This window comes from Neolamprologus brichardi, chromosome 3, assembly GCF_056152115.1.
Source record: "Neolamprologus brichardi isolate AB-2024 chromosome 3, ASM5615211v1, whole genome shotgun sequence".
NCBI lineage: Eukaryota > Metazoa > Chordata > Actinopteri > Cichliformes > Cichlidae > Neolamprologus > Neolamprologus brichardi.
Genome location: NC_142106.1, coordinates 11,856,216 through 11,871,194, shown reverse-complemented (window position 1 = coordinate 11,871,194; position 14,979 = coordinate 11,856,216). Strand labels below are relative to the sequence as shown.

Genomic DNA, 14,979 nt, shown 5'->3' with positions numbered 1-14,979 from the left:
TGAGGTAAATGCAACCTGAGATGAACTACAACAAGCAACATGTTACAGCGACTCTGTGAAGCACATCATGATAAATGAATTCATATGAAGAAGCTGCCAGACTTTATCTGGCTCAATATAAAGAAAAAAACCATCTCAGTCATTTGCATTCACACCCTCACTGCTGTGGTATGTAGCTTGTCTGTACGCGTTTATGTGGGCGATTCCACTGGTTCATTATTTCCCTGTAATCAGATGTACACAGAGACTCCTCCCTGCTCCATAACAAACAAAAGATTTGCTCTCTGTGGCTCTGACACAGCTTATTCTTTGGAGGCTGCAGTTAAACATGGAGATAAGTTACATGTGAAAATTAATCAGGAACTGAAACCATTAAAAACTCAGGTGTGATCAAGTCTTTTGTTATTAGCACACCCATTGCACAGTTGTGACATGACTTCTTTCGATGGTTGGATTTCAGTCAGTGAAGAGTCTGATGCAGTCAGGTTTTTTTGAACTTGGGTTATGTTATTGAAAGACATCAGAAATGTCTGCTGTAACTGCGGCGCTCTGCTCGACTTTGCTGTTTGTCGGCCTCGTTGTGGTCGGCTCTGCAGGTGAGATTTAACTGTTTCTTTTTGCTTTTTAAATTGATCGGTCTTTTTGCCACATTAATAATTACTGTCATATCGATTGGGCTTGTCTCTGTGTGTGAAGACATGATGCTGGCTGCAGTCTGTTAGGACTTGTCACTGTGTGTGTCTGAGATGTGTTGAAGTTTCAGGAGTAGCTTTCTTTTTAATGACTTATTCTGACTGCCATGAGCATCGAGACCTGAGTATTTAGTTCAATTATTTCATGTTTCTATGTGACGGGGACGATTTATATATTATTTTGTATTTGTGGCATTTCTGAAATATTTTGGATGTACGCCTGCTGTCTGGACCTGTGCAACACGCTGCAAAGTAATACTGCAATTATAATAATAACAAATAATATCAGCTGCCATTCATAAGGAGGTATATGTTTATTGGAGGTAAGTTGAATGACTTTTTGTGGGGTTTTGAGACTTTTACATGATTAATTCCTCAAGAGTTTGCCCCATAAAAACACAAATTTCAAAACACAATTTTAAGCCAAAATATCTTTTTTTATTTTTTATTTATTTTTTTATTTTCACTTGCTGAATACAGGACAGACTTGACTGGGGGAAAGAAAGAGGGAAAGAAAAACAGCTGAGAAGAGGGAAAGAAGAGGGGGAGAAGGGCAAAAAACAAAAACCAACAGAATAAGCAGAAAAAAAATACATATATCAATCACCTGGATCACCTGTTGAGAAAGAAAAAAGAAAACAAGCAGAAGAAAACGAGAGTAATAGAAAAAACAACATCACAATGATATATGGGAATATGACAGTAAATACTAAATATTAAACATTATTGTGCAGCACGTAAGATCGACAGCACAGTGTGCTTTGAGGTAGGAGCCAAAAAGGGTGTAGGTTGTGTGTGTGATCACCCGTGTGTACACCTGTGAGCATGGACGCGCTTGTTTTTAAAAGGTTCCTACATGTAATGATCTGCTAGAGGGTGTGGGGGGCCACAGCCCCGTTCTCCAGGGCATGAAGCAGGTATGGAGGAGATCAAAACTCCAGACATCCAGAGGCCCCCAGAACACAAGAGACCAAGGAAGACCAACAGAGGGGCAGCCGTGCCACTGTCCCAGAAAGAGCTGAGGAGAGTCCCAGATGAGGGGTCACCCAGCAGCCACGGAGCAGAAGCCAGGGGGGGTTGCAGCGACGTGCCCGTGAGCTCCGCCGGCAGCCAGCTGTGCCTGAGTGACCGAGCCCCAGGCCGAGAGGCCGGGAGCACCCCACCTCCGAAGTGGCCCGAGCGAGCCCCAGGCTCCAGGCCCCGATAAGCAGCCGCCAAGGAGTGAGCCGGTGGGTACCTGGACGCCCATCCCCGGACACAAAGAACCACCAACGCACCGATGTCTGAGGGAGTCCGCCACTGGCAGGGGAAGTGGAGGGGGGAGATAGGCCTCCAAACCTTGGAGGGGCTGAGATGTCCCCAGAGAGGTGGCGTCTGATACCCAACCTGACATATAGACACAGACAAGCCAAAATAAATGTCAGATGTAGCAAATGTGATACAAATTAAAACCCATAAATGTCAATTAATATTTAATTCACAAAAATTAAATAAATTGTCAGCGTTCAATAAACAATCCCTTAAAAAAAGAAAAGGAAAACTACAACCTATTTTTTCACTAATGTTAAGAAATGCTTTTATTAGTGGGTGTTGTATTTTCTAAAATGTAAGAAATGTTGTTAATATTTTGCACAGTTAGACACACACGTATATTTCACCTCTGATCACGAACTCATTCCCAGTGATGTAAAATAAACGGTGTGTGTTCAGCAGAGCTCAGTGGTCTCACTGTAGCTCCTCACACTAACCAGCTGCTGTTGTTTCCTCTCTTTCAGTTGTGATAAACATCCCAGCTGCATCTGGACAAAGTGCCATTCTGTCGTGTCGAACTCAAAACAAATCCGTCATAGTGGTGGAGTGGAGCAGACCTGACCTCAAGAATCAGCACGTCCTGTTTTACCGGGACGAGCAGTTTGACGCAGACAACCAGCATCCATCTTTTAAGCGGCGGGTGGCTCTGAAGGACAGACAGATGAAGGATGGAGACGTGTCTCTGATCCTGAAGGACGTGACGATTAACGACGTCGGAACGTACGAGTGTCGTGTTTTCATGAGAGGGACAAACCGCAGGAAGAGAGCCATTTTGGAGTCTGAGCCCATCTGCATCATCAACCTGAGTGTCTCTGATCCTTCAGGTGAGTCATTAGAGTTCAGTGTGTCTGTGATCACCCACAGCTGACACTCACACCTGTTTCTCACCTGCAGGACCACCAGGACGACAAGAGAGGTTTAGACATATTGGACTGATCGCTGCCCTTTTACTTTTCACTTCATCACTGCTTCTTCTTGGAGTTGTTTTTTTCATCCACAGAAGACAAAAACAACAACAGACTCACGGCTCACAGAAGCCTCCTGGTGTGAGTGATTCTCCTGCTGCTGATATTAGTGTAGAAACAGAGAGGATCTACACTACATAGAAGCTGATGATGCTGAACTCCTCCAGACATCAAGCATGTTGAGAATTTGATTTGACTTTTCTGGATTAGTTAGCACCGCACGTATAAAACAAAGACAGTGGCAGTCACATTAACTTCCCCATCCATCCATCCATCCCCCACCAGGGCTAACCATGTACTCTGCTAGCATTTAGCTACTTCTGTTGGCTGTAGCTCAGGTGGCAGAGCAGGTCAGCTACTAATTAGAAGGTCGGTGGTTTGATCCCTCGATATGTGTGTGAATGAATGTAGTGTAAAGCGCTTTGGGGTCCTTAGGGACTGAGTAAAGCGCTATACAAATGCAGGCCATTTACCATTTATAACTGAGGCCCAAATAACCAAGAATCTGCAAGATGTCAGTGATCTTGGCATTACTAAGAATTAAGAACATGCGTAGCACCAACAACAAACTGAGAAAGAGGATTAGCACAAATAAACCAATCAAAGGTTTTTCCCATGATACAGTACTGACACCACCTCTCAGTCTCGAAGCTCTTCTGCCAACTGTCATGACTAACTCAGCAGTCAGTGTTATTACAGCATGAAAACACAGGTTGAAATCAGTTTCATGTAACTGCAGAGTTTGGTCGTTCCAGCTGACGCCTCACACACAGTCTGGGTCTGTTTCCTCGGCTGCTTGTTGCTGGTGTTTATTTATTTATCTATTTAATTATCATTGGCATAGAAAGAACATGTGAGCCCTGTTCCAGGAAGAAGGGTTGGGTTACATCTCTAAGTTTGTTTAAGCAGTGATGAGGGAAACTCAGATTTTCCCTCTGAGTCAGTTGTTGGGTTAACAGACTCAACAGACCAGTATCTCTTTGGCTGAATGACACTCGGTGTCATTTTCTCCTTCATAAAGTTGCTGTCAACGTGCTTAAAGGAGCAAAATAATGAGGAGAAGCTGGTTTAATTTCCAGTTACAGGTTAGTGTCTGTGTTTATAACTGTGGACAGTGATGCGGCTGTCAGAAGGTCAGTTTCATTGTACTGAAAGCATTTAATGTTGTTTCTACACGTCTTCTCTGTCGCACCGACCAAAAAAGTGTCTCACACAGCTGGATCCTGGAGAGGATGTAAATACTTGTGTGAAGATGAGGCTGAAATGACAGATTACAGAATAAGATTCACTCATTAAATGATGTCAAACAATATTTCAAAGGTTCAGAGTCTAAACAGATTGTTCAATGAAAGTCACCTTAGCATGTCTCAGTGGGTCAACTCAGAACTAGAGCGCCTGAGGAGGTTGTTGCTCTGTAACAGTTCAACAAACCATGTCCGAGTTCACTCGCAGAGCTGCACTGGATCTAAAACTGAAAGGATCACAGATTTAAACCATCCAACTTGGCTGATCTCAGAGTCGACCTGCTCTATCTTCTCACTGTTGTCATTGAGAGGCAGACAGATGATCTGGGTACAGGCTGACGTTAATGATACTGAACATCCAACAAGGAGGCATCAAACACTTCCTGAATTTCATGCGACTTCACATTAGTCTAATTATGCTGAAAGGATTTAAATTGCAGACGTTTCTTCTGCTCTTGAAAAGAAAAGGAAACTCAAATGTGACTTACAAACAGTTTCCTTGTAACAGCCAGCAGAGTTTGAGTGTTTTGGCTCCCGAAGACGAACTGTTGCAGAATAATCACAGACACTAGCAGGAGACAACATCAACACTGTATGTGACTGTCTGAATGTGGGGAGGTTACTGTGGCTGATAGCAATAATGAATCTGCCTGATAGTGTTTAGCATCCGTTAATAAAATAGTTTTACTGCAGCGATTTGAAACCAAAGAGAGAAAATATAATAAAAACTGGAAGTGACGTCATTTTGCGGAAATGTAATTTTTTTTACCATCAGGGCCTCATGAGCCTATACTGGTGTTTTTAAAAGTTATGTTTGACTTCATGACTTTCTGTGTCGTTTCTGGGATGCTTAGGACTCCTATTGCACTGCTGGAAATAGTTTATTTTGATGCATATGCTGCTTTTTTGCAAATTTGCCTTATAATATTTATTTTTGTTTTTCCTGCAGTATGTGAAAATTGGTGTATTTCAAAAACAAAACAATGAAGATACTTAAAATAAATTTCCTGTGGTGGGAAACTATTTTGTGCAACTTTTTTGTATTTACAGTTTTGAGGGATAAGCCTCTTAAATTTCTCTAACTAGAAATGTATGTTAAAAAAAAAAAACGATTTTCAAATTTTTTTTGTATTTTATTGAACATTTTTGCAATTTATGTAATTACTATGCACTTAATGCATGCATATTATTACAATTTGGGCTATAATGGTTGTATTGATGTATATCAACTTGAAATGCTCCCAAAAATGGCTCTACAGCATGTAAAAATATAATATAAGCTCTGGCGGACTTTGTTCTATAGTAGGTCTTAAAGGGTTAATACCTAAGACATTTCAACTCCCACAGATTCTGCTGAATTGCAGAAGGCCGGGCAGTCTTGACTAAAACCTCTGTAACTTTGCTTTGTTCCACTTCAGCAGCATTAGTCTTTGCACAGATAATGTCCACATGTTGATGATTTTCTGAAGTTTATTGTCCACCGCAGCATGTTTTCAAATGGGTATAATGCTATAAAATACAAAAACAAAAAATTTAGACAAGGAAAAAAAAAAAAAAAATTCCCTTGTTCCACGCTTAGTTACTTTAACACAGAAATGTCTGCTGTAATATTTATACCTCTCATGAAGTCTCATAAGTGTTAGCTTTATTTTGATACCAAGACTGTTTTAATTGCAGAGAAATACTCCATTTATTGTGTGCATGTCATTTTCGAGCAGGAGCCAAAGACTGTTGGGGGCTGGAATCAGATTGAAGCCAAAAAAACATTTCCTAGAAAAGGAGACATGACTCACTCAGACAGGTGTGAATGTGTGAACATGTTCAAACTCAATTTAATTTTTCATAGCTACCATGTACTCAGCAGAGATGGGCAGTAACGCGTTACTTGTAACGTGTTACTGTAATCCAATTACTTTTTTTCAAGTAACGAGTAAAGTAAGGGAATACTATTGCAAAAACGGTAATTAGATCACCGTTACTTTCCCGTAGGAACGCTGCGTTACTGCGTTACTAAAACTGTGATTATTTTTGCGAGAACAGTCTCACGACAGTGACGTAAGCGAGTGCGACGTTCGTGACAACAGCTGTGTGCAGATCAACAATGGATCATATATCGAGTGCGGGAGAGAGTATGAGCGTGCAGCGTTTAAAGCGTGGAAGTACTGACCTTACTTTGAGTTTGATTCCATAAAAAGTGACAAAAACATTAGTGTCCGTTGTGCGTGGGAAGAAAACTTCTTTTTACAGCAAATAAAAAAACCCTAAACTTCCAAGCAAGCACCGAGTAGCTACGACGTAATGGGAAACTCACAGAGAAACTCGCGGATTCTTCCACTGACCGCTGCGGCACACCTGCACCAGGGTAAACCTCCGCCTACCCCACTCCTGCTTTACAGGTGAAAATAGAGCAACAGGATCGCTAGTCTTTGACTTTATTTATTTTCTGCTGTGTTTTACTTGCATCTATTTGAAAGACTGAGTGTAAACACAAAAAATATTTTATTTCATGTGCTGGAATGTGCAGAAAATAGGTTTAAATGTTAAACAAATTTCTTCCAGTCAGAGAATGTTGCATATAATAAAATTTTTGCTTGATGCATGAAGTTAATAGTGTAAAACTAATAAAACAAGTTTTAAAAAGAGACTTTTCCATTTGATTACATTTTGTATGATGATTATGTAGAAAAAGTAGAATTGGGCTGAAAGATCTATCACTTTATCACCTATTCAGGTTGTAAATCGTGTTTTTACAAGTAACTAAGTAACTCAGTAATTAATTACTTTTGAAAATAAGTAATCAGTAAAGTAACAGGATTACTTTTTTAGGCAAGTAATCAGTAATTAGTTACTGATTACTTTTTTCAAGTAACTTGACCAACACTGGTACTCAGTTTGTGTTTTCCTCAAACCATTCCCACAAATGTTTGTAAGATGGAAAGTGAAAAGGTTTGGTTTGGATAAGAAGTAAGAAAACACAAGTTAGAAAAAGTCTTAAATTATACAAAATTGAGATATGCAGTGTGCATAGGAATTTAATGTTATAACAGTGGGTTATTTCACACTGTTAACCAGAGTGACAGCCTGGGGGAAGAAAGTGTCTCTGTGATTGATGGTTTTAGTAAACAGCGCTCCGTGTCACCATCCTGGAGTCAGCAGTTTGAACAGTTGTGAGGGCTCAGCAGAGATGTTTCCTAACCCTGGACGTGTACAGGTCCTGGATAGAGGGAAGATTGAACATCAGAGCCGATGTACTTACTGAATATGTTCACTGTACTCTGGAAATGAATGAGCTCTTCTTTAGTGTTTACAGGCTGATCAAGAAGCACACCCTCTTTAACACTTTCCACAGTCTCATTCATCTCCAGCCTAAACACAGGATTAAGGTCATCTTTATCTACAGTAAATATAAATGTGAACATTTCATTAGAACTGCACATGCTGATTTTGTTCATTCTTTAACAAACTATGAAAGCTCACTGATGATCTGCTTGTATCCATGTTAGTGTTTAAAGTCCAACATCTCCCTCTAGTGGCCTTATATGAACATGTGTGAGGATGGTGTTAATGTAAAATGTGAATCATAGTGTTCCAGTCAGTCATCAGTGTGTTGGTTAAACCCAGATTCTGTTAAAAAATAAATAAATCCTTACATTTTATTTTGTATGCATGTTTTACTACTTGTTTTGTAGCAGCTTTAAGATTTTTTTTTGTAAGGTTTATGTTATATAAAAAGTCCTACAGGGTGTTTTGAATAGATTAACACTTGCATCTTTAAATGAAGAGGAAAATAAGTGAGTCCCCCACCTCTGTGTTTGAGCCAATAGAAAGCTGGTGCTCAGAGGAAGAGGGCGGGCTTTACTTGGTGTCAGTGAGAGAAATGAAAAAAAGCTCAAATGAGTGAGAAGGACGATGAAGGAAACATCTGTGCTGTGTCTGCTCTGTAAGTAGAATCTCTGTGTTTGTTTGAATTCTTGTACTTTGACTGTCTGCTCTCCTGATAACTGATGATGGAGGAGAAGACATGAAAAACAAATCAGGCTGAATTCAAGTTCAAAACACCACGAGGACCAACTGCAGGTCTGAACTGACTCTTTATCTTTGCTCAGGAGTCGAGGAAACACAGCAGGCAGTGAAAAGCTCAAATCATTCACTCATTATATCAACACAGCTGCACAGTGGACACATGACTTCACTGTGTTATTTAATTACACTGAATATTTTGTAAATACCCACAGTATAGTCAGTGCAAATAAAAATAATTATATTAATTATTGCTGTAAAAACAATGTTGCTCATTTTCAGAGCTGCTTTTTAAAAATGCCAAACTAGAGGTACGGGAAACAGAATGTTCGTGAGATCTTTCAATAGTTGCTGTTCAGCAACTGCTGTTGAAATGATTTTAGTATTAGAGGCATCATAGCGGTCCAGTTGTTAGTGCTGTTTGTGTGGAGTTGTTCTTTATGTTCACCTCAAATCAACCTGAGTGTCATTTCTCTTTAGTTCTGATCTCACTGCTGAGCTGCACAACAAACCAAGGTCAGTAACCTTCTTCTGTCACAGTTTAAACCTGAGAAATGTTCACTGATATGACCTGATTGGGTTCATAGTTCACAATGTAAAGTCTAACAGATCATCAGTTTTTCATTTTAACCCTCACAGCTCGTCTGACTGTGAGTCCCAGCAGCTCTCAGATCTTTAAAGGAGACTTTGTGTCTCTGAGCTGTGAGGAGGACGACAGCTCTGCTGGATGGACTCTGAGGAGAAACACAAATATAGGAAACACCACTCAGTGTGGAGATGGGTGGGGAAAACCAGCTAATTCTTCTTGTAACATCAGCTACATCATCCTGTCAGACAGTGGAGTTTACTGGTGTGAGTCCAGAGAGGGTCCCATCAGTAACATGGTTAAGCTGACAGTCACTGGTAAGCTGAGTGTGTGGAGTTAGTGTTGATGAAGCTGTGTGTAAATGGATGAAATGCTGTAGTTTGTCTCTGTGTTGAGGTGGATCAGTGATCCTGCAGAGTCCTGTCCTCCCTGTGATGGAGGGAGATGACGTCACTCTGCTCTGTAAAACAAAGACCACTCCCTCCAACCTCCCAGCTGCTTTCTATAAAGATGGCTCCCTCATCAGGAAGCAGCCTACAGGTCACATGACCATCCAGCAGGTTTCCAGGTCTGATGAAGGCCTCTACAAGTGTGACATCAGCGGTCATGGAGAGTCTCCATCCAGCTGGATCACTGTCACAGGTGACACACTCACCTGTCTGTGTTTCTGCAGCTTTCAACATTCACAATGTGACGACAACTTAATGACTGTGTTTGCTTTATTTTAGGGGAACACACCACCACACCTCCACCTACATCCAGCTCTCCTCCTGGTTCCACCTCCATCACTCTTCCTCCATCACTCTCTCCTCCTGTTCTCTCTGTGTTGTCATGTATTGGATCAGCCTGTGTTGCGGTTCTACTGGTGTTACTGGTTCTGCTGGTGAGACGATGTGTTCACAGGAAACCTGAAGGTGAGACTCAGACTTCTAATTTTAGTGTTTTTGTTAGTTTTTTTCTCTTTCTTTTAAACAGCTTTCTCAGATTAAATGTTCATTCAGAGTTTTAGTCTTTTTTTTTTTTTCATTTTAAATTCACTGCAGCTGAACACGAGGCAAACATGGGAAATGACATCAACACTGAAATCACATACGTCCAAATATCACATCGCCAGCAGCAAAACAAAGGTAAATTGTTGTTTTGGTTATTTTTCAGGACCTGCTAGGAAAATCCTGCTAGAGGAGTTGTTCCGTTCCAGTCAGGCATTTAATCCAGTTACTTCTCACAGCTAATGTTGCAGAGTCATAAGGACCTGGATGAATGTTACTGTATATCTCAGTGTTGTTTGGTTCAAATACAGTTTAGCATCATTTTCTTTCAACCACCTTTGGCCTGGTGTTGCAGATTAGCCACTGGTACACCTTATATGGACCCCACAGACCATCTTTCAGTGACACAATTAAGCAATAAATCAGGTTGGGCTCAGATGTGTGTGTGCTCTGTTCAGTCTGATCATAAATTGTTCTTTCCAATCCTGCTAACAACGTTGACCTCTTTAAAATTCTGTTTTTAAAACCACAGCAGCTGCTTCCTGTTATTCCCATTAACTGTTGTCTGTCATGTCTTTTATCCTGTCTTCCTTCTCTCACCCCAACCAATCACAGCAGATGGCCCCGCCCCTCCCTGAGCCTGGTTCTGCCGGAGGTTTCTTCCTGTTAAAAGGGAGTTTTTCCTTCCCACTGTCGCCAAAGTGCTGCTCATAGGGGTCATATGATTGTTGGGCTTTTCTCTGTATCTATGAAGCGCCTTGAGGCGACTTTTGTTGTGATTTGGCGCTATATAAATAAAATTGAATTGAATTGAATTGACACTGATGAAAACTCTCACTGCAGTATGTCATGCACATGGTACTGTTCGTGTTGTGAGGACCTTTTCGGGTTGCAGGTTTGGTTTCTGGTAAAATGTGCCTGTCTGAATCAAAGGATGATCAAAAGATATCCACCTACTTTTTCTTAGAACCATCTTCCAACTCTGACGTCAAATCCTGTTTTGCAATAGTGGAGAAAACAAAAGAAACTCTGAAAACCTGCTGTTATTTAAAAGGTTTTCATTAATCTCATGCAGCTGCATAAACTGTAATGTGTAGTGTTGTTGTTATAACTGCAGTAATTTCTCTGTGTTTTATTGTGGAGAAAGTGATCCACCTGCAGTCTATTCAGCAGTGAGAACAGGAAGTGTCAGTTATGGACAATCAGACAGCAGACGACCGGATGTACAGCTGATCTTAATCTCCAGCTTTTGACAGAGCCAAGCTAACCACATCCTGACTAAAGCCAGTACATCAAATTGTCGTCTTGCTTGGAAAGGAAAATGTTTTCTTTCATGCAAAAGAGGAACTATTTCTATTTCACTGTTCTAAACTACACTCGTATTAAGAACATTTGCCGGAAATATTGTTTTTTGAACTGTGTGTGTTTGTGTTCAGACTTTAAACCAGAGCCAGACGTCATCTACTCTTCAGTGAAGTAGTCCACCAGTCCAACCACTGACATCCAGCTGCTGGTCTCTAACTGGTCCCCCCAGCACCTCAGACCAGAGGACATCCACACGTCACAGAGATTTTTATGTCTTTTTTCTAGTTAATAGAGTTAAAAAATTGCCTTTTAGTGCAAAATCAACAATATAAACTTTTTATATGTGTATATATATATATATATATATATATATATATATATATATATATATATATATATCTGTGTGTGTGTATTTTTGCCATATTTCTGTAGCATCAATAAAATGTCAGTGTCAGTTGTGTTTCTCATGTGGGTCTCTGGGTTTCTAGAATATGTCCTGTGGAAAATCTGATTTGTTGCTGTTTTGTTGTGGCTAACTGACACCCACCTGTCTTTAGTGCACAGCGAACATCAGTCAGCAGCTGCGGACTAAAAATAGCAGGATCATGCAGTGGTTATAACAGCTTCAGTACAGTAAAGGTGTCTGTTTGATGACAGAGATTATTTTCTCACCTTGAAACCAACCAGCAGCAGCTACATCCAAAAAACCCACCGCAGTTTTATTATTACAGAGCTGAAGGGTTTTGGCATCTGATAAACCTCAAACTCAGGAATTTGTGACAGCTGTGGAAAAGCATTTGACCACTTCCTGTCTTTGTACTGACATTTTCAAAATGGGCTCGATACCTTTGATTCAGCTGTATCATTTATAGCGTTTATACTTGTGAGGCAAGTGCACAGGAACAAGTGCAAGTGCAGTCTCCCAGTGCTTCCAGCAGGATGCAGCATCTAACTAGCTTTACTGAAAAGGTGCTTTACCAGGAAGGGAAAAGAGCCATTGTAACTACATAATGGTTAAATGTGCTCGAGGGCGTTCAGCTCCAGCCTTGCAGCTGGCGCCGAAAGGGTATCTGCATAAGTGATGGTTTTTACTTTAGTGCGAACAGCTCATATGAAATGATGAGAGGTGAAACGTCTTCAAGAAACTTAAAGAAGTCCGATTTTCGTTCCAAGCTCCTTAGATTCGATTTTCAATATTTTATATATATATATATATATAAAAAATATTATATATATATATTATATATATTTCAATATTTTATTCAAAGTTTTTACTGTTTGACTATAAACTGTTTTTCAGTCAATGCCAGCTCAGAGAAACAGACCTGGTCCCTGCTGGTCACACTTTGTTCCTCCTCTCTTCTCTCCTGCTGAGTTTTACCACATTTGTTTTGCTGCCTTTTACTGATCATGCTGACATGTTTCAGTGAAAGAAGAATAAAGAGGAAAATAATAAAACTATAATCAGAGAAGCTGTTGATTAATTTTCACTCAACCATTTAGTCCTTGATGAATTTACTTTTACAGCCGGACATTTGAGATGATATGAAACGACACACCCAGATTTCAGCTGTACCAACAACAAACACTGACTGGTGAACCCATCTGACCACAATATAACAAAAGCAGGCCTTTATGAAACGTGACACTCTTTATGTAACTCACTTCACCACAAACACAAAACTGTTTTTAGAGATTCCTTCAGATCCTTTTAGAGGAAATGTCAGTGCTGAGAATACTTGGAAACAGAGACCGAAATGTTAGTGAATTAAGGTCAAAATGAGACTGTTTATGTATTATAACTAGTTTTGAGCAGCCAGCTACCTCACATGGTGATATGAGTCTTCACAATTTTCCCAAAATGCAGTTTTTCAAGTTTTCACCAATGAATTATCAGAAAAAACATCAAACAGTGTGTGTTTCTGTTTGTCTTTGTCATAGATATTAAATTAATAAAATTTCTTTAAACATGATATATCCCCTCGTGCACTTGGAGTTGATTTGGTTTCAGCTCAAATTCCATTTTCAGCCCTGAAACGTTCATGTGGCTTTATCTTGGACGTTTCGTTATGAGGAATCAACATGTCAAAAGAATCAGGAGACTTAAAGAGATATAAACCCCTCAGCTGTGTATACATTTTGGCTATTTTAAGTATATTTATGGTATTTGACAAATACAGAGAATCAGATCCTGTCACTTGAGAAGTCAGGGAATGTGGTTGCAACAGTGATGCTATGAAGTCAAACAGGTCTAAGGCGTGTCGTATAAAACAGCTGACGGGAAAATACGGGTTAGATTGTTCACTGGGGCTGTTTAGTGCAGCCAGAGACCAAACCAAGGTCACTATCCTCAAAGATTTTTTTCTTTTTCTTTCTCATTTTTCATGTTTTCTCTCGGTGGAAAGGTTTTCAATCCTGATGATCAGAAGAATATTTGAGGGTTTCAGAGATCCTTCAGAACAACAGTAAGTGTTTAAAATGACGTCTTTCAGTCTTTTAGATAATCTGACAGGTTGATGAAGTCTGTGAGCTTCACTGGATTAACAGACTGTTCATGTTAATCCATCTGAACCAGGATTAAAGCTTCACTTTACTGGTTACAGATGAATGTTTTGTGGAGTTAATGTGAGTGTGAAGCATTTGATTTGCTGTTGGCTGGTTTAAGCTTTTACTCGGGTACTCACAGAGGTGGGAAGTAATGAAGTACAAATACTTTGTCACTGTGTGCAAGTAGAATTTTCAGATATCTGTACTTTGCTTGTGTAGTTTTTTTCTGACAACTTTCCACTTTTACTTCCTACATTTTTAAACAAATATCTTTACGTTCTAGTTCTTACATTTTCAGAACAGGCTCATTATTTCACATCACTGCAACCCTTTAAACATCAAATCTATTTAAGCATAAACAGTAACACATGAAAGGCAACCTGCAGTATGCATTTGTAGACAGGGATGTGACTATGACGCACATTAAAAGGTTATTGAGCTCTGGGGATTAAACTGAAAGAGTTAATAAAGAAAGCTGATAATCACTGTCATGATGTGACCTTAATGAAATGTCACACTCTTCATGTGACTCACTTCACCACAACCACAAAACTGTTTTCATCGATTGCTTCAGATCTTTTTAGAGGAAATGTCAGTATTCAGAATACTTGGAAACAGAGATCCAAGTGTTAATGAAATTAAGGTACAAATGGGCGCTTTCGTGTATTAAAACTAGTTTTGAGCATCCAGCTATCACACATGGTCATATGAGTCTTTAAAAGTTGAAATCCATCATTCTTGGAATTGCAGTTATTAAAAAAAGTTTAATTTCAGCTTTTAACAGAAACCCTTCTATGTGGATTTATAATGGACTTGTGCTTATGATTAATTAAAATACTGAAAAAATAAGGCAACACATTTGAACCCCCACTGCTGTGTATTTCAAGACTGATTAGTATTTGTAGTACAAAAAACATCATCTGCTTCGTAATGCACAGATGAATGTATACAACAGTTGTTACTTTCTGCTGCTCTGCTTTTGGACAGAAGTCTTTTCTATGTTGATGTTGGAATGTGGTTGCTAAGGTGATGCTATGAAGTCAAACTGGTCTAAGGTGTGTCATAGAAAACAGCTGACAAAGTACGGGTTTGATTGTTGTTTATGGCTTTTTAGTGCAGCCAGTGACCAAACCACTATCCTTGTTTGGTCACTTTTTTCTTTATTCCGTCTATTTGCTCTCAGTGGATAATATTTCCATTTCCATACTGATGATCAGAAGAGTGTTTGAGGGTTTCAGGGATTTCTCACAACAACAGTAAGTGTTTAAAATTACATTTGAGAGGTCATCTGGCAGGTCGACTGAAGTCTGAGCTTCAGAT

At 39.7% G+C, this 14,979-nt stretch overlaps 2 protein-coding genes across 2 annotated transcripts; both read left to right on the top strand.

Moving 5' to 3' along the window:
* The first annotated feature begins 526 nt into the window (after positions 1 to 526).
* LOC148103504 (ICOS ligand-like) lies at positions 527 to 3,120 on the top strand. The gene is made up of 3 exons (XM_087838835.1): positions 527 to 596; positions 2,468 to 2,827; positions 2,898 to 3,120. Exons 1-3 carry the CDS (start codon positions 527 to 529, stop codon positions 3,107 to 3,109), a joined length of 642 nt encoding a protein of 213 aa, XP_087694961.1. The 3' UTR covers positions 3,110 to 3,120.
* A 5,552-nt stretch (positions 3,121 to 8,672) lies between these two features.
* Positions 8,673 to 9,546, top strand: LOC148103503 (high affinity immunoglobulin epsilon receptor subunit alpha-like). The gene is made up of 3 exons (XM_087838822.1): positions 8,673 to 8,748; positions 8,872 to 9,135; positions 9,215 to 9,546. Exons 1-3 carry the CDS (start codon positions 8,673 to 8,675, stop codon positions 9,544 to 9,546), a joined length of 672 nt encoding a protein of 223 aa, XP_087694948.1.
* The last annotated feature ends 5,433 nt before the right edge of the window (positions 9,547 to 14,979 follow it).

Coding starts and splice junctions, on each gene's coding strand:
- LOC148103504 (XM_087838835.1), top strand. CDS start 527: ATGTCTGCTGTAACTGCGGCGCTCTGCTCGACTTTGCTGTTTGTCGGC. Junction 597..2,467: donor CGTTGTGGTCGGCTCTGCAG/GTGAGATTTAAC, acceptor CCTCTCTTTCAG/TTGTGATAAACATCCCAGCT. Junction 2,828..2,897: donor GAGTGTCTCTGATCCTTCAG/GTGAGTCATTAG, acceptor TCTCACCTGCAG/GACCACCAGGACGACAAGAG.
- LOC148103503 (XM_087838822.1), top strand. CDS start 8,673: ATGTTCACCTCAAATCAACCTGAGTGTCATTTCTCTTTAGTTCTGATC. Junction 8,749..8,871: donor GAGCTGCACAACAAACCAAG/GTCAGTAACCTT, acceptor TAACCCTCACAG/CTCGTCTGACTGTGAGTCCC. Junction 9,136..9,214: donor GGTTAAGCTGACAGTCACTG/GTAAGCTGAGTG, acceptor CTCTGTGTTGAG/GTGGATCAGTGATCCTGCAG.